The following is a 19425-nucleotide window of genomic DNA, read 5'->3' as shown; positions in this document are numbered from 1 at the left end:
GACACCAACGTGGAAGTGGCAAAAAATGCAGTTCCTCTAATGGCCACTAGAGGCTGGCTCCAAAAACAAGTCGATCCCCATAGAACCCCATGTTAAAATGCTGAACTTTTTACATGTTTACTGCCTGGCACAAAAAACAGTTTGGGTTTCTATAGTTAATTTCAACATTAAATTTTTATATCGTCCATGAGTCAGATCGCTTCTCAACAGCTCCTCCCTCTTGTCAAACCATGGTCACTTCTGGCTCCAAAAAACTAAAATATCAATGACCAAAATTTTTTAGGCTCCAGAATGGGAGGTGACGCCCCAGTGGCTATATCCATTATTCATATACAGTCTATGGTCATACAGTATACTGTGTGCATATATTACAGTATATCACAGCACTGCTAAACTATCAATATTTATTTTCTTCCAGGTTATAGCATTTCCATGTTAAGTGTTTGATAGATATAAATAGCTTTAGTAGGACTGATGTGAGGGTTGTTCCTCTCAGACATCTATATCTAATAGCTTGCCTGTGGCTGCTCTGCTGCAATTGCTCCGCCATTAGAACACTTAAGGAGTGAGAGAAAGAGGGGTTGAAGAGTGAGCTGTAGCCAGAGGAAATGTGAATTATACAAGGTCTTAAGTCGCAAGTTGGAAAAGAGGCCCAGGTCTTTTGATTGGCTGAAGCAAGGATCTTCCTCGACTGACCTTGAAATATTTATTGAGTGCCTCTGACCGCTGTGAACGGTGAATGCTCCGAGTTGTTGTATGCATGCACAATGAAAAAAAAAAATTCTCAGTGTTTGTTCTGTTTTGCTGTCTCCAGCAATGAAATCACCTCAATGAAGAAGACTTAAAACTCGGTTGAATAGACTGCTCAAACACAGCAGTGGGAAATTTCTGAAGAGTGTTTTCACGCGCCACAGATGTGGTTACAGATAAACATCAGTTTGCCTGTTCTCAGCGCTTTTTGGCCTTGGATTGGTTCCCATGGCCGCTTAGTACAGTCAAACCTGTTGGTTGAGGTTTTTTTTGTCAACAGATAACAGAGAAACTCTGAGCACCCCAATCCCCCACCCCCATTGTATTCACACACACACACACACACACACACACACACACACACACTGCATTCACACAGGCCGACCTTCACTAACTATGAAAGCTAACAGGAGAAACCTTTGATAATTGAGATTGTAGCAGACAGCATGATTCAGCTGTGAATGGTAAGTCCGTAGCATGTACTGAAAACATATGTAATGTGAGGGAAAGCTATTCACAGTGTCTTTAAATGAACTTCATTAAAAAGTAATCAATATAGACACACTGACACAGGCAGAGTCTAAGTGCACATTACATTCTGCCCTATTCTGACACCAACAGGCAAACAGACACAAACACACACATGTGGCAGCCTTTATGTAACCTGATAGGTCACTTGCAAACTAATTGTATTTATAAGGACCACGTGGTGCATTTTAGGGCCCTCATTGCTGCTTTGTGTTAAAGGGGAAAGTGCTGTTTGAGAACATCAACACCCTGTCCGGATGCCCCTTCATCTCTCCAACCCACAGACCTTTTGCGTCACCCACAGCACACAGCCCTGCTTGCTCATCATTGATTAGGCTTTGTGTGTTTGTTTTTGTTTGAATATGAGCTTATGCGCCTCTTCCTCCTCCTCTCGGGTTTTTATCCCTCTCTCTCCTATGCATAAATACTCTCTCCTCGGGGTGTTCTTTGAACAACTTAGCCTGGCATTAGCTGACGGTGGGGCCTGCAGTTTGTGAGGGAATGCCTGAAGAGAGGACGTGTTTGATCCTGAGATACATGTCCTTGATTCAGTCTCGGCATTGCCAGCCACCGGGCACCCCCACCGCCGCTGCCAAGCTTTTCCTGCTATGCATCGGTATTCTCTTCCCTCCCACTGTGATAAAAGCTATTACACTGGAGAGAAGTATCCTTCTCATTGTGCTAAGCCACCCACTGCACTAAACAATCCAGACCTATTCCCTCAACATACAGCCACACACAGTAGAGCTTTGAATCAATAATTGTGCGCTCGCCAACAATTTATCACATAATGTCATGAGATTGTTTTAATTTATACACAGCTACATTATTTCAATACATTGTCTCGTGGCTCTGACGCCATGAGCGGAGAGCCACACGAGAAAAAAAAACCTATAAATGTATTTAAAACTGCGCTTCACTCCAAATTACCATTTTAAATCACATTGTGGGCACCACTTACTGTTGTTTATAGATTTCAGCGGGCCAGCATAAACTGCAGGTCCCACAGCAAACTTTACTGAACACACCAAAACAGCATTTTCATGGAAATACTAGGTATTTTATTGCAACCTCTTGAAACAGTGTTGACACAACAGACTTGCCAACTGTAGAGGACAACCTGCTTTCCCAGCACCGCGCTGCTCTAGACTCATAACAATATCACATTCAGTAATACACTTGAGTAATGTTCTCATTTTCACCACAGCAATGCTGCGTAAGGAGAAAGGGATATGAAATAACTTGCTCTATATCCAAAGTGATGAGAGATATAACATTCTGATTTCTCCAGGTCTGTGTCATGGTGATACCAGATTCACAGCAGAAGCAGAGTTTCATAATAAAAAAGTAATTTGGACAAACTCAGAAAGTGGCGACTGTAAGATGTACCTCAACAGTGAATGCCATATCCATTGACAGTTTCTTTTTATGCCTCGGCGCCGGCAACAGCGGTGGCCAGAGGCATTATGTTTTCAGGTGCTCTGACAGTTCCATTCTTGTGAATGCGATATCTTAAGAACGCCTTGAGGGAATTTCTTCGAATTTGGCACAAACATCCACTTGGACTAATGGATGGATTGATTCGATGTTGTTGGTAAAGGGCGAAAAGTCAAGGTTACTGTGACCAAGCCAGGCTGCTAGAAAATACAGGCAGGGAGACCACATTTTCAAAAGTAGGCCCCTCATCCACACCCAAAGGGGGTTTACATTACCATGTAAATACATATAACATGTATTGTCAGTGATCCGAAGTAAATTGTACCGTCACACTGTAAGTTACACACTTTGCTTTTCACACAGCGTCTACGTTTGAGCCACATACACATGCTACACATCATTGGAAAGCTACGATTCTTGTGATTTGATTGATTTAGATCATTTTAAGATACAACCACAGCAGCGGGTTCAATAAACGCATCTGTCACACTGAAAAACAACCAAATGTTTTGATATAAAGTTTATCACTCACCTAAAATGCCTTTTGATTATCCACACAGCAGTTACATTCCAACAAAAATGGTGTTGATACGCTCCCAGAGGTGCAGACGATCAAAGCCATAAAAATATAGTCATTTTCTGTAGTACTGTTATGAAATTTGAGCTTGGGCTAGATAAGCTCTCATACTTTGGTTCCATAGTTATTATCAGCTAATACCTCCCAGATACAGTCATCTGCTGCATCTCTTTCCAAGAAAAAATTCAGGCGAGATATAAAACCTTTTTATTTCAGTGTGTTGAAACTTGTGTAACATAATGACAGAAGCATGTACAGTGATTCTGACTATTGGGGGAAAAACTTGAGAGTGTAACCTTTAAAATGAGACCATGCATGTACAGACACTAAATACAGAACAAGAGCAGCTTTCAATTTACTTTGGGTATGCTTTGGATACGTCTTTTTGGTGAATTATACAGGATTCATAACAGTTTGAAGGTCAACCATAGACCCGCCCTTGACCTTGGGCTGAGGTCATCTGTACCCTTTGACTCCCCCCACGGACGGCGGGCTTGCTGTGTGCATCCATTGCATTCTTGTGAATGCGATATCTCAAGGACACCTTCGGGGAATTTCAAACGTGCACTTGGGCTCAAAGATGACCTAGTAAGGTTTTGGCAGTTGAACGTTAAGGTCACTGTGACCTTGCAAAAGATGTTTTTGGCCATCAATCAATAATTTATGTGCTAATTGTAAAAAGATTTCACACAAATGTCTAATAGAAATATAGTGATGAGGGAAATGGATGCAAACTGTAGCTGCATCTTTGGTTCATGGTGGCGTACAATCACAAGAAAGTAGTTCTAATCTGTATTGTATGTTTTATTTTATTTCATATATTTTTAGAGTCATTTTTTGGCCTTTTGCCTTTTGATAGTAGACAAAGAGTGACATGAAAGGGGGGAGAAGAGAGAGGGGATGACACGCAGCAACGGGCCCTGCTTGGAATCAAACCTGGGCTGCTGCGGTAAGAACTCAGCCGTGGTATATGGACTCCTTTGAAAACCAAATCTGAGATTTCCTCTGTTCACACTATGTGTGTGGGGTAGACTGGCGACCTGAGAAGTCATAAGATATTTACTAAACATTAGGCTCAGTCAGAGTGGAGACTCTCTCATCTGTGCAGTTCAAATATTTAGTCACCCTGATTGGCTGAGAATGCGGGGAGGGGGGTTTGCATGGATCAGCTGGGTGAGATAGCAGTAGGCGAGGAGATTAAAAACACAATAACACACACACATAAACACACACTGCGAGCTCCCTCAGGTGAACAGGTGCAGTCATGGTCTGTCACAGATGCTCTGCGCAATTCGTCAGCTGCCTTTCCTCCTGTCCACCTTGGGTGGGTTGGGGTATATTCAGCACAACACAACCACAAATACACACCCACATTATCTCGGATCATTCTCCACTCTTGTAGGCTACTTTCGCAGCTCGTAGGGCTGTCTAATGACTAGCCAGGTGTGCATGATGGTGAAATGATTCACCGCCACTGTGATGGATGCTAAATTGTTGTGTTTGTAGCTTTTTGAACTTACTAAACACTCTACCACACTGTGAGTTTGTGTGTTCAGCTTGCTGCTGTTGCTTTGCTAGCAGTAGCCTGTGTGTGTACAGCTCTCTCTTGTTTCCTCTCTCCCTCCCACCACAGGAACCACAGTGTGTGACAGAGGGACATTAATCACAGGGCTGGGTAATAAAGCGAGGAGGGATGGGCATGTAGGGCCAGGGGGGCAGGCGTCTGGAGGGAGAAAAGGGTGTTTAGGGAAATCACACCATGCTTTATGACACACACTGATACACAGGCACACTTTTACACTCACAGGTTTAGGTGCACATCCTTCACGAGCCATACTGGAAGCTTCCACCCTGAAAGTTTGAAAAATGTAATCGAGGAGAGCAGAAAAACAATTGTGTATTCCAGAAATGGTGACCAGTTACTTTCTATTAATCTGTGTCGAGGGAGAGCCTCGTGCCTTCTTGCCCACCTGTGTGTGATTTTACGTGGCCCTCGTTAATTAAGTGTTAATTTAGTGAAAAGACTTTTTCTGGAAGGAAAATAGAGGGGCGGCTTTTTTTTTTTTTCCCCATAATTTGGAAAGAGATGAGAGGCATTTTATGGCTCAGTAGAAGAAGCACCTTCACTGTTGCTGTGATGCTGAGATGGCTGCGGGAGCTTTTCATAATACTGTTAACTCATGATATAAGATGGTGATAAAAAATGTGGCCGTTTGTATATGATTACTGGCTAAATGACAATGGGACACACAATTTAGGAGTCCACTGGTTTTAACTGTATTGCTTCTTTGTTTTTTTCTTCATCATTTATACCTGACCCCTTTGGGTTATTGGAGTTTTTTAATATCAACCTCATTCCATCTTGACATTTTACAGTGGACACTGGGTTGTGAATCATTTCAAGTGTAGTTGTGATAGTGGATATTGTGTGTGTGTGTGTGTGTGTGTGTGTGTGTGTGTTTGTGTGTGTGTGTGAGAGAGAGAGAGAGAGAGAGAGAGAGAAGGGGGTGTAAATGTCTGTATGGCTATGTATCACCATCCTCTATTGTTTGTTGCTTATTTTCTGTTGCATCTGCACTTGTACGGTGCTCCTTAAGGAGTATTAGTAAAAGGGTAGGGTAAAAAATGAGATACCAATAATAGTTTCCTGTTCTTGTAAATTCAACAACTACACAACAAGGCTCAGCGCTCTAGATGCTAAAGAGCAGGGCATTCAACTAACAGAGAGCCAAATGAAAATCACTGTAAATCAGACTAAAAAATACAGGGCAAAAATCGAACTCGTACATGCACATTCATGGTCAGGCTTACAGACACAGAGATGTACAGGAGATACACATGCAGTGTCAATTAGAGTTGGGCTGATGTGAAAATTCTCAAACCGGTTTGATATGAAGCCAAACACCGGATCGAATTGGTATACCAAATCTTATCAGGTGTCCTAATCGATTCAGCAGCCACTTCTGATTACAACATATTGACACCGTGTCCCAATAAAAACTAGCATCTGACTATCATGTGGCACTGTGTAACAGCGGAGCTCTCTGTCCACACTGAATCCATTAAATATGCACTTCTGTTATGTCATGTGAGCACACCACATAGCTATCAGCTCGAGATCAGAGTGGAGATGTAATCACTTAAAAGACTGGTGAGTAGCCCACTTGCTATCCTCCTACGTTTTCAAGATTACTTTTAAAACATTAATTCATTCATTTTCCAAAACCACTTATCCTATTGAGGGTCGCAGGGAGGCTGGAGCCTATCCCAGCTGACATTGGGCAAGAGGCAGGGTAAACCCTGGACAGGCCGCCAAACTATCACAGGGCTGACACATAGAGACAGACAACATTCACACTCACATTCACACCTACGGACAATTTAGAGTCACAGATTAACCTGCATGTCTTTGGACTGTGGGAGGAAGCTGGAGTACCCGGAGCAAACCAACACTGACATGGGGAGAACGTGCTGACCCAACACAGAAGGGCTCCCCCACACTGGGTTCAAACCAGGAACCCTCTCTCTGTGAGGTGACAATGCTGACCACTGCACCACCGTGCTTTTAAAACAGAAAACACATTTTATATAGTGATATTTACTGGAAATGATTGACAGTACAGCTAACAGCAAGTAGCCTAGCTTTTTATTAGTGACGTTCATTTACCAATCTGCCATCTGCAATCTCCTTTTTGGTTTTTATAGTGAAATATGGAGGTACTGTGTAGATAATTTCTCATTTGAACTTCATGAATCAGCTGCTCCTCATCCATTGTGGTGCTTTCAAAGTAAACAACAGGAACAAAAGAAACATGGAGTCCGTGAAAGTTCAGCTCGGAACGGCGCTTGCAGCCAGTTTAGACACCTCTATCATCGGCTTTAAATCCAAAATCTTGTCACATTGGCAGAGTTTTAGTTTTCTTGAGAGACTAACTCTGCCATGTCTCGTCTTGTCACCCAAAAAACACATTAACTTTTTAGTAAACAGACAGCATTCACCGCTCGTCTCCTTCCACCTGTATCTCCTTCATGTTGCTGACACTGGCCTGTCCAACACCAGTGGCTCCATGGTCCATTTTATAAACAAAACAGGCCTGTTATATTAATCAAGTTGTCATATTGCTTATTACTAATGCAGTATGAGGTGGATTTAGCGCCATGACGTTGTTAGCACAGGCTACTTCTTCATTTGCCAAAAGGTGTTGTATGACAAATGGCGGTTTAGCCAGTTTGCATTAAATCAAATCGGACCAACTCTCTCTTGTTTTCTTCTGTTTTGAATACACCGAGCAGTCATTACACACAATGTTTGGATGCTCTACTCTGCTTTTAAATTGAATTCTTTATTGAAATTACACATTCAAATTATTGCTAATTTATGCTCCAAGAATTGCCTCTAAAAACATCCCAGTCACTTTAAAGAAATACATGTAGGGACTTAGTTTTGCATTTTAGATAAGGCACCTTTGGTTCGCAAAGTAATTAAGAAATCCTTCATTCATCTATCTTTTGCTTTCAGTGGCCTATCTCAGCCTGAGTGTTGTTACGAGGCACGGCGGTATCTGATGTTGACAAATGACACATTGAACCCAGATCATTTCCTCCTCTTTTTTAAATTTTATTTTATTTTCTTAATTGCAATTTATTGTATCCTTCTTGCTGAATTGAAGGGCTTTCTGAATTAGTAAAGGTTTCTTTGACTCTGTGTGTCCTTTTTCTGTTGCTCCCAGATTTCTGAGGGCAGCTTAGCCACTTTTTATATCTGTTTCATGTGCTCTTAGCAGTAAAGATAACTGGCAGCTACATAGCTGTCCTATCTAACTCATTGGTACCCAGTCTTGCTATCCTGCCCTAAAGCAAGGCAATTAACCCTGCCAGAGGTAGTAAGATAGCTCCGTCTGCTCGCTGTTAAAAAAGCATCCACAAGTACAAAAGAGAGTGTGGAGTTAATTAAACTTTTTTTTGTTGGCAATAGAGGTGTAATAAATATCTGATTTCAATCAGGGATTCAGGTCAAGTGTCTACAATAGGGCTGCAAAGATACAAACATCAACTGCGTCTGCCTTCTGACCGGGCAACTCGATCAGAGTTTCTGTGACACTTTCCCTGTAAATGAAGCTGGATCTTCCCTCCTCTCGTCTCTTCTCTTCTCTTCTGACGTTTAAGATGTTTTGGTCACGCTTTTATACTGACTAATCTAAAATCCTTGCTGCATATCATTTCACCGTCCCCTGTCGTTTTCATTTGTTCCCATTTGGTTCAGGGCCAACGTGGTTACAAGATGTACTGTCCTCTTCAAGGCTCGTTTGTAAGATGAGATTTAAGGACAAATTTTTCTGTAGCCATACGGTATCTCTGGCCAAGATTGCAAACTTGATAAAACAGTGAACACTGAGAGATAAAAAAAAATACTGTGTTCCTGTTGTAAGCACAGATTGATATCTTGAGGTTCAAGCTATCTTGAGGTTTTGATTTTACAACAAATACTTACAAATAATTTCATATGAAAAATGGAAGCAATGATGTTGCCAAAAAGATCAAATGATAAAAATGAGGGCATCTACTAACTTAAAATATAAAGTGAGTGGGCAGTATAGGCAGGTGTTAAGTGATGAGATATAGTAAAGCTAATTTGTTGATGTCATTCTTTTTCCTAATGATTTACTGCATATTCAGAAATAATGAATAAAGCAGATTATTGGCGTGCTCCATCATTGTACCGTATCAGATCATTGACCGAGAGGTGAATCAAATTGTGTCAAATGATTGCATGTTTGAGTGTATCCATCGCTGTAATTTATCTTGGACCACAGAGCCGAGAGGGAAAGTGGAGAGGCAGCGACTGAGCACGCCCCTGGTAGCCAAATTATCACAGGCAAATGTGTCCTTGGTGGAGGCTTCTATTGCCCATCCCGGAGAGCTGGTACAGCCATAGCGAGGAGGCAGAGCGAAAGTGGGGGGGAGGGGAGGGAGATGAATGTCACCCTTGCTCTCATATGTCATATTGTTAACCGTAGATATGAGGAGAACGCCTCAAGGTTGAACGTGCAGCCGAGACATGAATAATCTATCAGAGGTTTCCTCCAACTAAATAGAGGGAAATGTGTCTGCATGGATTATTTATGCTTTAATATGCACACGGTGAATGGACAATCACCTCTGAGAGCATGAAGACATCGTAGGAGCCAAGTTAATTGTGTGTGTCTGGAATGCATGCAGGCTGGCTGCGTGAAAGGCAGTGGTTGTCTTTCTGTTAAGCTTGGTTACACGTAGGGTCTATATTTTGTGGCTTGGTGATGGATTACAGTCATGGCGTGCTCTGGTTGGAAAGTGAATTCAGGTTTGTATTATTTATGTACAAGCTTTCGCCCAAATCATCGATCTTTGTGCTTTGACATGTTGTTTGTATTTCCTGAGTCAAATCTCGAAGCAGTCGTGCGCAAACACAGGCACACGCACGCAAGTGCTTCTCAGTGTGTGCAGATGAATTCTTTCACCCCCACACCATTTAAATGCAGTCCATCTCCAAGTGGTCTGGCCTCCACTTTCCAGCTCACCTTATTTCCTCTTCAGATGACTGCCCCGACATGGGAAATGTCAGGCTCTCTTTGCCAGCACTGTTTGGCTTCTTCAAACATTTGTGAAGTGTTAAGCTCATCTCTACAGCTTAGGAGGGCAGTCTCTCAGGAATCTAGGCTGCTGACCCGCAACACAGCAAAGACAGCCTAGCCAAGTGCACTCAAGCACATCCACTCTGCCGGCTCATTTGCATCGACGAAAGATTGTATTAGTCCCAAGTTCGTGGTCTTTACAGCAGCACTCTCGCCGCACTGTAAAGGTCCAAGCATCGCATAATGGAAATGATGGGGTGGCTTACAGCTCCTAACAGTCAGGTTGTCTTCTCACATTCAGTGGAGAATACCAGTGAAAATGCTGCACAGGTCTGCTTCATTCTCACTCCTTTAAATGTTATACAAAGCCCAAGGATACGTTTTCAATCCTCACATTAACATCACGTTCAAAAGTTCACCTACTGACTATGGTTTCAGACTTCAAACCACAACAAGCTTGTTACAGAAAGACAAATAACACGGATTTATAATGTGGTTTTGGTCCCACATTGAATATGCGACAACAGAGATTCATCATGAGGAATCAAGGTTTAAACCATTAACATTCAGAAGGCGAAGTTAAAGGTGACAGCAAGCTGTTTTCTGTTAATTAGAAAAAGCGTGGCAATGCTGAATCTATGACTGTGTTTCAGTTCAAATATTGCTGTCTGCCACTTGTGCCAGTGACACTTTCAGTGGGCTACACAAACATCAACAATGCCGAAATTAAGCTCCTATGAATAGACTTGCCTAATTCCTCTTAACAAAGCAAGCTGCCTCAGTTTCTGTTGCAGGTTTTTGTTCCAGAAAAGTGTATTTTAGCAAGTGTTGCATTGCTGTAAGAAATGGGGAAGTGTGGTGGTGTTTGTCTGCAGCGTTTGGCTCCACAAACAGGCAGAGATGCATTGCATATCTCAAAACCAATATGCAAATTGGCCTGAGCTGCTGCATTTGTTTAGAAGCCTGTGTAAGCAGCCTTTGGATTTCACTGGAGAACTGTGTTAAATGCTGGTGTTTTATTGCACTCTTTGGTTTGTCTAACTCGCAGCGTTGTCAAAATTATTGATTTATCAATGCATATCTAATCTGGATATTGAAAACAATTTAAATACTCATTCTCTGCAGTGTCAATACGCCGGTATCAGCTGCACTTTCTGGTTTCCTCCTAATGTTAATGTCTACAACTGTCTACAACAGTCATCTTGTTATAGCCTTGTTATACTTATCTTTTAAAGTTTATGTCCTCAGTGTCAACTCTTAATATTGAAAATGGTAGTGATTGTCAATATTTGGTAATGCTTTACTTGAAGGTATCTACATAAGGGTGACATGACACTGTCATAACTATGACATGACACTGTCATGAACTTGTCATAAACATCATGTACATGTCATAAACATTTATGACTGCTGTCATTAAGTGTCATTTGGTTTTTGTAATGATAAGTTGACATTGTTTGGGGTGTCTTGATTATGACAAGTTGACATTAATTAAAGTGACATTATCAGAAGTTGTCTTTGTCATGACAAGTTGACATTAGATTTGTTTGGGATGTCCTTATTATGACAACCTGACATTAACCAGGATGACATTACCAGAAGATGTGTTTGTAACAATCATGATGTCAGCTAGTCATAAACACAAAAAAGGTGCATTTTTTGTTAATGTCAAGTTGTTATGACAAAGACAACTTCTGGTAATGTCATCATGGTTAATGTCAGGTTGTCATAATAAGGACATCCCAAACAAATTTAATGTCAACTTGTCATGACAAAGACAACTTCTGGTAATGTCACTTTAATGAATGTCAAGTTGTCATAATCAAGACAACCCAAACAATGTTAACTTGTCATTACAAAAACCGAATGACACTTAATAACAGCAGTCATAAACATTTATGACATGTACATAATGTTCATGACAGGTTCATGACCGTGTCATGTCATAGTTACGACAGTGTCATGTCACTCTTCAAGCCCTTCAAGTAAAGAGTTACCCAGTATTTTTCAAGGTATTGTATTGCAGTTGGAAATCCCAGTATTGTAACAACACTACTATCCTGTACATTTTTGAGTTTACACTTTATGTAATGGCAAGATTGACGGAGGTTTGCACACACCAAAGCACTGGCAAACATTATACACAACCAGTGTTTCAATATATTTTCAGTTAGTTTTAACTGACCACTTACTATATATTACGCTGTGTGATGTGTGGATGAGGATGAGAAACGAGGAACTAGTTGTACCAATTTCATTTGTATAGTCCCAACTGTTAGGAACCCGTCTTTTTTTGTTCTCTCGGTTGTCTCCTCTTGGTTTCATCCCACCCGGCCAATGGAAAAATTCCATTTATGGGACAACAGATGCTCCATTTTTTTTCTCCCCTCTTTTTTTTTCACTTCACGCCCAAGAGGAGAAAAAAATGGGCTCCTCTTTTTATTTTATTATTATTTTTTTAACCAAGTTCTGGATCTGTTTGACACATGAACACTCCCATAATCAGCCAGAGTGTGCATCCCTCTGAATAGAGATGAAAGAGGGGAACACACACACTCACACTCACACACACATGCACGCACACACAACAACAAGGAGCACACAAATAAACAGGCACAAACACACAGGGAGGAAGCACAAGCCATTTGGCACAGCCTCTCCGTCTAGGGAGGGCTTCAAAGCCCACTGACATGAATTTATGATAACGGCACTATGCCTTTGCCAAACCTCAACTGTTGTTGTTTTTCTCCCGCTCCCTCCCCAACCCTTCTGTATGCTCTGCCATCCCCTTGATCAGAGCTTTGGAAAATGCTAGCAGGTGTCCCCCAGTCCCTTGGAAAGGTGTGTGTCTGTGTGCATGTACATGTGCATGCATTCACATGTGTGTTTGGAATGGGACATCCTTACCTGGCTCTTCCATTTTTTCCACGCCATTTCATTATGCTTGTCTAACTTTGGGCTCCAACTCTTTGTACAATTCAGTACCATAAATGGTTCTATGATTCTATTACCCTCTCGCTGTGTGGTTTTACTCTCCTCTATGAACACTACTGACATAATTATCACTTTCTTCTCCATCCATCCCCTCCCTTTCTTTCTATCTGCAGATGAGGATTGTGTAAATTGTACGGAGGAGTGCCGAGTACTGGGTCATTCTGACCGCTGCTGGATGCCCCAGTTCCCCGCTGGAGGAAACCAGGCAGAGGGTGTCGACTACCGCAACAATATGTTTGTGCCGGCGGGGATGGAGACTGTTCCCGAGACAGAGACCTACGAGACTGTCAACCCCAATGGCAAGAAGACGTTCTGTACGTTTGGAAAAGAGAGGCGTGATCACACCATCCTGGTCGCCAATGTCAAGCCCTACTTGAAGGCAAAACGTGCCCTCAGTCCACTGCTCCAAGAGGTACCTTCAGCCTCTGGCAGTCCCACTAAGGGCTGCTCCACCATGTCTCCCTGCTCTTCAGTCAAAAGCCCAGCTGACGGAGCTGAAGGCAAACCTCCCCCTGCCACCTGCTCTGGCCACTACGGGCCTCCTGATGGTCAGTACCTGTCACCAACCAAACAAACCAGAGACCAGGGGGTCTACCCACCCTTGCCTCCCTCAGACCCAGTGGCCAAGGTGCTTGCAGAGGCCCGCTCCAGGATCAGCCAAGAGGCAGCAGGTGAAATGGAGTGTGTTCTGGAGCAGGTGGAGCCCGACGCGAACCGTGACAGAATGGACGCTGACCAGGTGGTGAGAGACATCGACAAACTATTGCAGGACTGCAGAGGAAGTGAGGCCACTGGCACACTCAGGAAGTGACACAGAGGACACAGGAGGCAGCAAAAAGAAGTATGGATGTAGAGAGAGGAATAAAATGCTGTTCCAAAAACTCTCATGCCAAAACTGACACCAAAACGAATCAAAAAGGTTAAATAGCTCTTACGATAAGAGCTCTTTTCACTGTATTTGTTGTTGAAAAATACCGACACTGGACGGATGATGGGAACATTTATTATGTCAGTCATTTGGCACCAGTTTTGGTGCTAAGATCCCTCCCAACAAAAAGGAACTGGGTAACAAACATCTGAATTCTGCTGAATTTATAAACTATTTTGTTTTGGATTCTTAAGCAAATTGCAGAGGCTTATGCCTCTGGCTCCTCGCAAGCTATTATCTAAGTGCCCACCAGCTCATAAGTGTGTTGTTCATGGTCTCTTGTGAAATCCTACATAACTAAGTGTGTGTAGGTGGATTTCTGTTATGTGTGATGGCCATAGAAACTGAATGAAAAAGGACTATTTATGGTCAGACATGACAATCGATGTGGAAACAGTGAAACAAATTCTAATCTATTCGGGACAGTGAAAGACGGAAGTACACAAAAACGACCTTATCTTTTCTGACTTTAATATAGGTGTTTAACGTGTGATGGATCCTGTATCTGAAGAGATTGGTTAATCAGTGTGTTCGTAGGGGTTGGTCACGGACTTGGGGATGGAGGGGCTTAAATGCTACGCTGAAGGAGAATTATTAACAGTGTAACCATGTTTCACCTGTCATTTGTAGCCACATGTGTAAGCTGTGTCTGTCTCACGCCTCTATTTAAACATTCATGTTGCTGACTGGTGTAGTTGCATGCACCAATTTTACACACATTTTACACATGTGCACTACACTCTGCGCGTACACATGCACTGATGCCCCCACACACAAATGCAAACACACACACACTACACACACTAATGCTTACACACATTTGGCCATCTGTGTAATTGTCTTATACACGAACATCATCAGCTTTCAGTCCCTTGTGTACAGTGAATTATCATGTGTGTGACTATGCCTTAAGGCAATCACGAGTTGTATAAAAAGGGACATTTTTTCCTCAACTGTGAAAAGATGATATCTATATGGTTATATAGATGACTATATGTATGAATCCATGTATAGTGTCCAAATATTAACAAAATATTTATACATTTTGTAAGAAAAAAAGAAATGAGGAATCTCAGCAAAAAAGTGTCCTCGAGTTAAGGTCAAGTTGCGGGGTATTAACTCAAAGAACTGCAAAGGACACTGCCATCGTTTCGAAGACAAATATCCAAAAATATGAATAAACAAGAAAATGTCCCTTCACATTATCACTATACATAATATCATTATATGTGTAAATGTATCCGATTTAGATGTGTTTACATCAAAAAAACTGACATATTTTTATTGATTTTACTGCAATTTCTGTGCATTTGAGCCAAATTGTTATGTGTACAAAAGCTATATTGTGTATTTTATTAAATTAATATATAGTTGTGTTGCAATATACATGGGCTTATATTGTATTTGGCAAAAGTTGCCTTAGTAGCTGTCGAACTCTGTGAGTTTGCTTTAGTTTGGGTTTTTGTTGGTGTTTTTTTTTTTTTTTTTCCTCCTCTCTATTCTGCGTCTTTGCAGGCTGGCTTCAGTGCTTTTGAGATGTCGCCTCTTTTTACCCGAAAGGTCCAGCTGGATCAAATACAATAACTGTTGAAAGCTTAATGAGCCAGCTGATCTAGAATACAATTCAAACCAACAAACAAAAAGCAACAAACCACAAGATAACAGTTTGAATATTTTTACTGAGCAGATTTTTACAGGGCAGCTATTTTCTTTAACAATAACGTATGCGTGTCTTGTGTTCATTATGTTTTTACTTTCTTTCCAAAAAAGAAACCTGCCATATGGAAAGTGGAGTGGTTTCCTTGGTGATCATAAAACTGCCTTACTGTCTCTGCGGAGAGCTTGTTGTATCTGTGGAGCTTGTGACTGCTTATAAAGCCCTGGTCCACCAGAATGTGCATTTTCTATTAAGGACCAAAAGAGGTTCTTTTTCAGCAGTCTGTGTTGTTTATGTATGTACTCCTTCTCGATACATGTTAGAATTCTCATACTTTGCAGAGAAACTTGACATCTGAAATTCTATCTGAAGTTACTTTGGATTTGATGTCTTAGCTGTTTAGGTACACGGTTTATATAACCAAGTGTCTTCACATTCAGGCTTTCTTAAAAAAAAATAATACAGACATTTATTTTTGAAAATTTTGGCACATTTCGGCCACTCTCTGAAATAAGAGAGGTGCTTTTTCTAATATACTCTGACAGTAAAATAAGCAGAACAGTAGGCTATTAGACTAGATGTGTTTTGGAAAAATATGACCACAATCACCAAATCTATGTAAGATGCAGCCATGAGAGGGAACAGTGACTTGCATTCATCTATATGGCTCCTGGTGTGTTTACTGTGAAGTGAATCAGAGCTGAGTTGGAGTCTTGACAGCAGATATAACACATTCTATCCCGCAGACATGTCACATCTGAGTATTTTGGTATTTCAGTTCTCCTTTTTTTTCTTAATCGAGGTACATGTTTGGACATTTTCCTGTCATCCTGCCATTCTTTTGCCTTCTTGCCATCTTTTTTTATTTTACTATTCATCTGCTTACTTTCCTGCTCTTCAGCTGTTTGCTTTCTCGCCTCCGAGGAGCAAAGTAACTGTTAGCTTTTCTCCTCTCTTTCGTCTGTAAAGTATTTGGTTTCGGTTTACCCTTGCTCTTATCCTGGGAGATGGCAGAGCCTTTTTTTAGAGAGGGCTTGGAAGATTTGACGGAGGAGGAGAAATATTTATGGTTATTTTTAAATGAGATTTTTTTTTTCTTTTTTTGTTATCTCTCTCAAATATCTGGATAAATCAAGCAGCAAGCCTGACATTCACATCATACAAACAGTTAAAATGTGCTGTTCAAAGTGCACGCTGCAACTGTGATCCTGACAAAAATGCGCACGTGTGCACACACACACACACACACATACAAAAACACCTGGGTACTTCAGCAGCACACTGCCTTTTATTTAAAATGCATCGTCCCTTGAAGGTAAAGCAAAGGCTGAAAGAGAGGGCGAAACACGACCCAGACAAATGTGACACTTCCACACTTGTCTTCATGCTTTATTTTCTTTTTATCTCATTGTGCTCAGTCTTCATGCTGGATCAAGCCTTTTCTACTCTGTGCATGTGCTTGATTCGCTTTCATGCCCCTCATTGTTTGACAAAACAATTCCTTTCTTCTTATTTAATTTCTGTTACCTGCATACTGTAGATTCGAATCACGAATCCTCTACTGCTGTGGTCTCTCTTTTATTTGGGCATTAATTTAAACAAAGTGCAGAGGTCACCCCACAGTTCTGTCTCTTTTTTGCTCAGTCTGGCTGTCACAAAACAGTCACTGTCACACTTCATGCACATTTAAAGTGCTGTCCCCTCTAATGGTGTTCCCCTGGCCCGGCCACTGTCTGTACACTCACAAACTGTGCGCAGGAAATGAGCTGGGTCCAGTGGATGGAAGGTATTCTTTAAAGCCATGGCCCCTCTCTCAGGCTATTTGCTGTCTAATAGAGCAGAGGCTGCTGCTGCTGCTGCTGCTGCTGAGGTCAACACATAGTTGGAGATTGAGCGTAATGCAAGGCCTCTCATTATTGTCTAATTACACACTGTTGGCATCATACACTGTTGGCAGTGCATTACTCAAATCTAGAGTGGGTTATTTTTGCCCACTTGAGACTGTTGGTTTTACCAAGTGATTAGGACAGGGCCTTGTTGAATGTGGCTAACCGCCTCTGGTCTCTGACTCACACTGATGCAGGTGCACACAGACTCAGACGGCCACTGCTTCACACACATAGAGACAACATGTCATTTTGGTTAGTTAAAACAAGCACCCGATGTTTGTCAGTGTCGTCCCCTCACCCCCCAAGCCCACACTGATAGCATAGGGCTCCACGCTACAATGGGCAACTGGTGAAAAGACCAGAGACATTCATTTGTATGGATTATTTCAACTGCTATTGTCTAAAGGCTGTGTTCATTGTGATCTATCTGAAAAAAAAGATGAAAAGATCAAATAAAAAAGCAATTACTAATAACGCTTGCTCTTGTCCTTGTATGAGTTGGTTGAGGAATGGCTAGTCATGGCTTTGATTTAATTTCTCTCCTCCCAAGAGATAACCTCCAGCACCCGATATTTTTTGTTCTCTCAAGCATCTATGCGGCCAATTTTGCCTTGTCAAATAGGATTGCACTGTTTACTTCCACAGTGCCAGCTTACTTTGGATAAGATAAAAATTGGCTTTTTCAATTGCGTTCTTTGGTTTTCAACGCACATATGCATGCACCTTGTACCCAAGTATACACACACACACACACACACACACACTTCAAATGTTGCTTTGGGCAAATGACTCTTCATTCATTACATTAGTTCACATTTCCGCCACACAAAAGATTACTGCTCATGCTGTGTGCGCGTGTGTGTGCGTTTTCTTTTTCTAATTGCTCAGAGGCAAATAAATTGATGCTTGAAATTATGTGTACTAATGCTTCTCAGATAAGATGTTGCACTCCACCCTTCAGCTAGATTCGCATTCAGAGGCCAATTTGAAGTCTCTTCAACACTGGCCTGTGGTTAGAGAGATATACTGTATGCTTCCTCATTTGCTCAGTGAAATCTGGTTTGCTTAATTCGTAATTAATGGCTATTAGGTGTAAGTTGCTCAGAGTGGAACATACGCTGGCAGTGGCAGATGTGACCTCCCTCGTGGTGTTTAGTTCTCCAAGAAGAAGAGCGAGCAAACTTTTTTTGGAGCTGACTGGTGCTTAAAGTATTAGTGCTTTGGAATGGGTTTTTAATGTCCTCCTTTCAGTGTTTTCCAATACAAAATGACAGACCATAGAAGCTAATGATACACCATTACATTTATCTCTGGGAACTATTCCATCATCACTGTTTAGTTGCAGATGTACATATGGTTATATGCTCTTGTGACTCCATGGATTAATTACCATACTGCTGTCTAAGGATTAAAGTTAGTATTTCCCAGACTGCAGTCTTTCTAAATGCTCGGTCAGGACTATCATATCCTAATTACACAAAGACTTCTCATAACCTGCCAGCAGTGGTGCAGTGGCAGGTATGCGCAGGTATACCATTGATAGACGAAGTTAACACTGATCATCTCATTACAATGCAATGTTCTGCTGGAAAACCTTGCGTCCTACATTCATGTGGATGCCACCTGACACACTCTACCTACCCAAACTCCATCGCAGACAAATGCCCACTCATGACAATGGCACTTCCCAATGGGGGTGACCCTTCCAACAGGACAATACATCATGCCACACAGCAAAAACTGTTCAGGAATGGCCTGAGGAATGTGACAAAGAGCTCAAGGCATCAACCTGGGCTTTAATTCCCCAAATCCAAACCTGATCTAGCATCTGTGGAACATGTTGGTCATCCACCTCACAACCTACAAGACTCAAAGGATCCGTCTCCAATGCCCAGGTGCCAGACACCACAGGACACCTCCTAGAGATCCCGTGTCCATGTCTCGACAGGTGAGAAGGGGTCCCCAGCTGAGATTGGGGATACCTCTGGGGTATCGGCACATCCCACAAATGTTCAATCACATTTGGATCTGGGGACTTTGGAGGCCAGGTGGAT

General features: G+C 41.8%; 1 protein-coding gene across 4 annotated transcripts in view; it reads left to right on the top strand.

Annotated features, from left to right (window-relative positions):
* pcdh17 (protocadherin 17) overlaps positions 1–17827 on the top strand; it is a 76308-nt gene extending 58481 nt beyond the window's left edge. For all 4 annotated transcript variants that reach the window (XM_049604095.1, XM_049604088.1, XM_049604078.1 and 1 more), the window contains exon 5: positions 13011–17827. In XM_049604095.1, coding sequence (XP_049460052.1) covers positions 13011–13708 — 698 coding nt within the window. In that variant the 3' untranslated portion in view covers positions 13709–17827. The remainder of the gene's footprint in view (positions 1–13010) is intronic.
* The last annotated feature ends 1598 nt before the right edge of the window (positions 17828–19425 follow it).

Source organism: Epinephelus fuscoguttatus, linkage group LG2 (genome assembly GCF_011397635.1).
Source record: "Epinephelus fuscoguttatus linkage group LG2, E.fuscoguttatus.final_Chr_v1".
Taxonomy (NCBI): Eukaryota; Metazoa; Chordata; class Actinopteri; order Perciformes; family Serranidae; genus Epinephelus; species Epinephelus fuscoguttatus.
The sequence above is the reverse complement of the archived record's forward strand: the minus strand, read 5'-3'. Positions and strand labels throughout refer to the sequence as shown.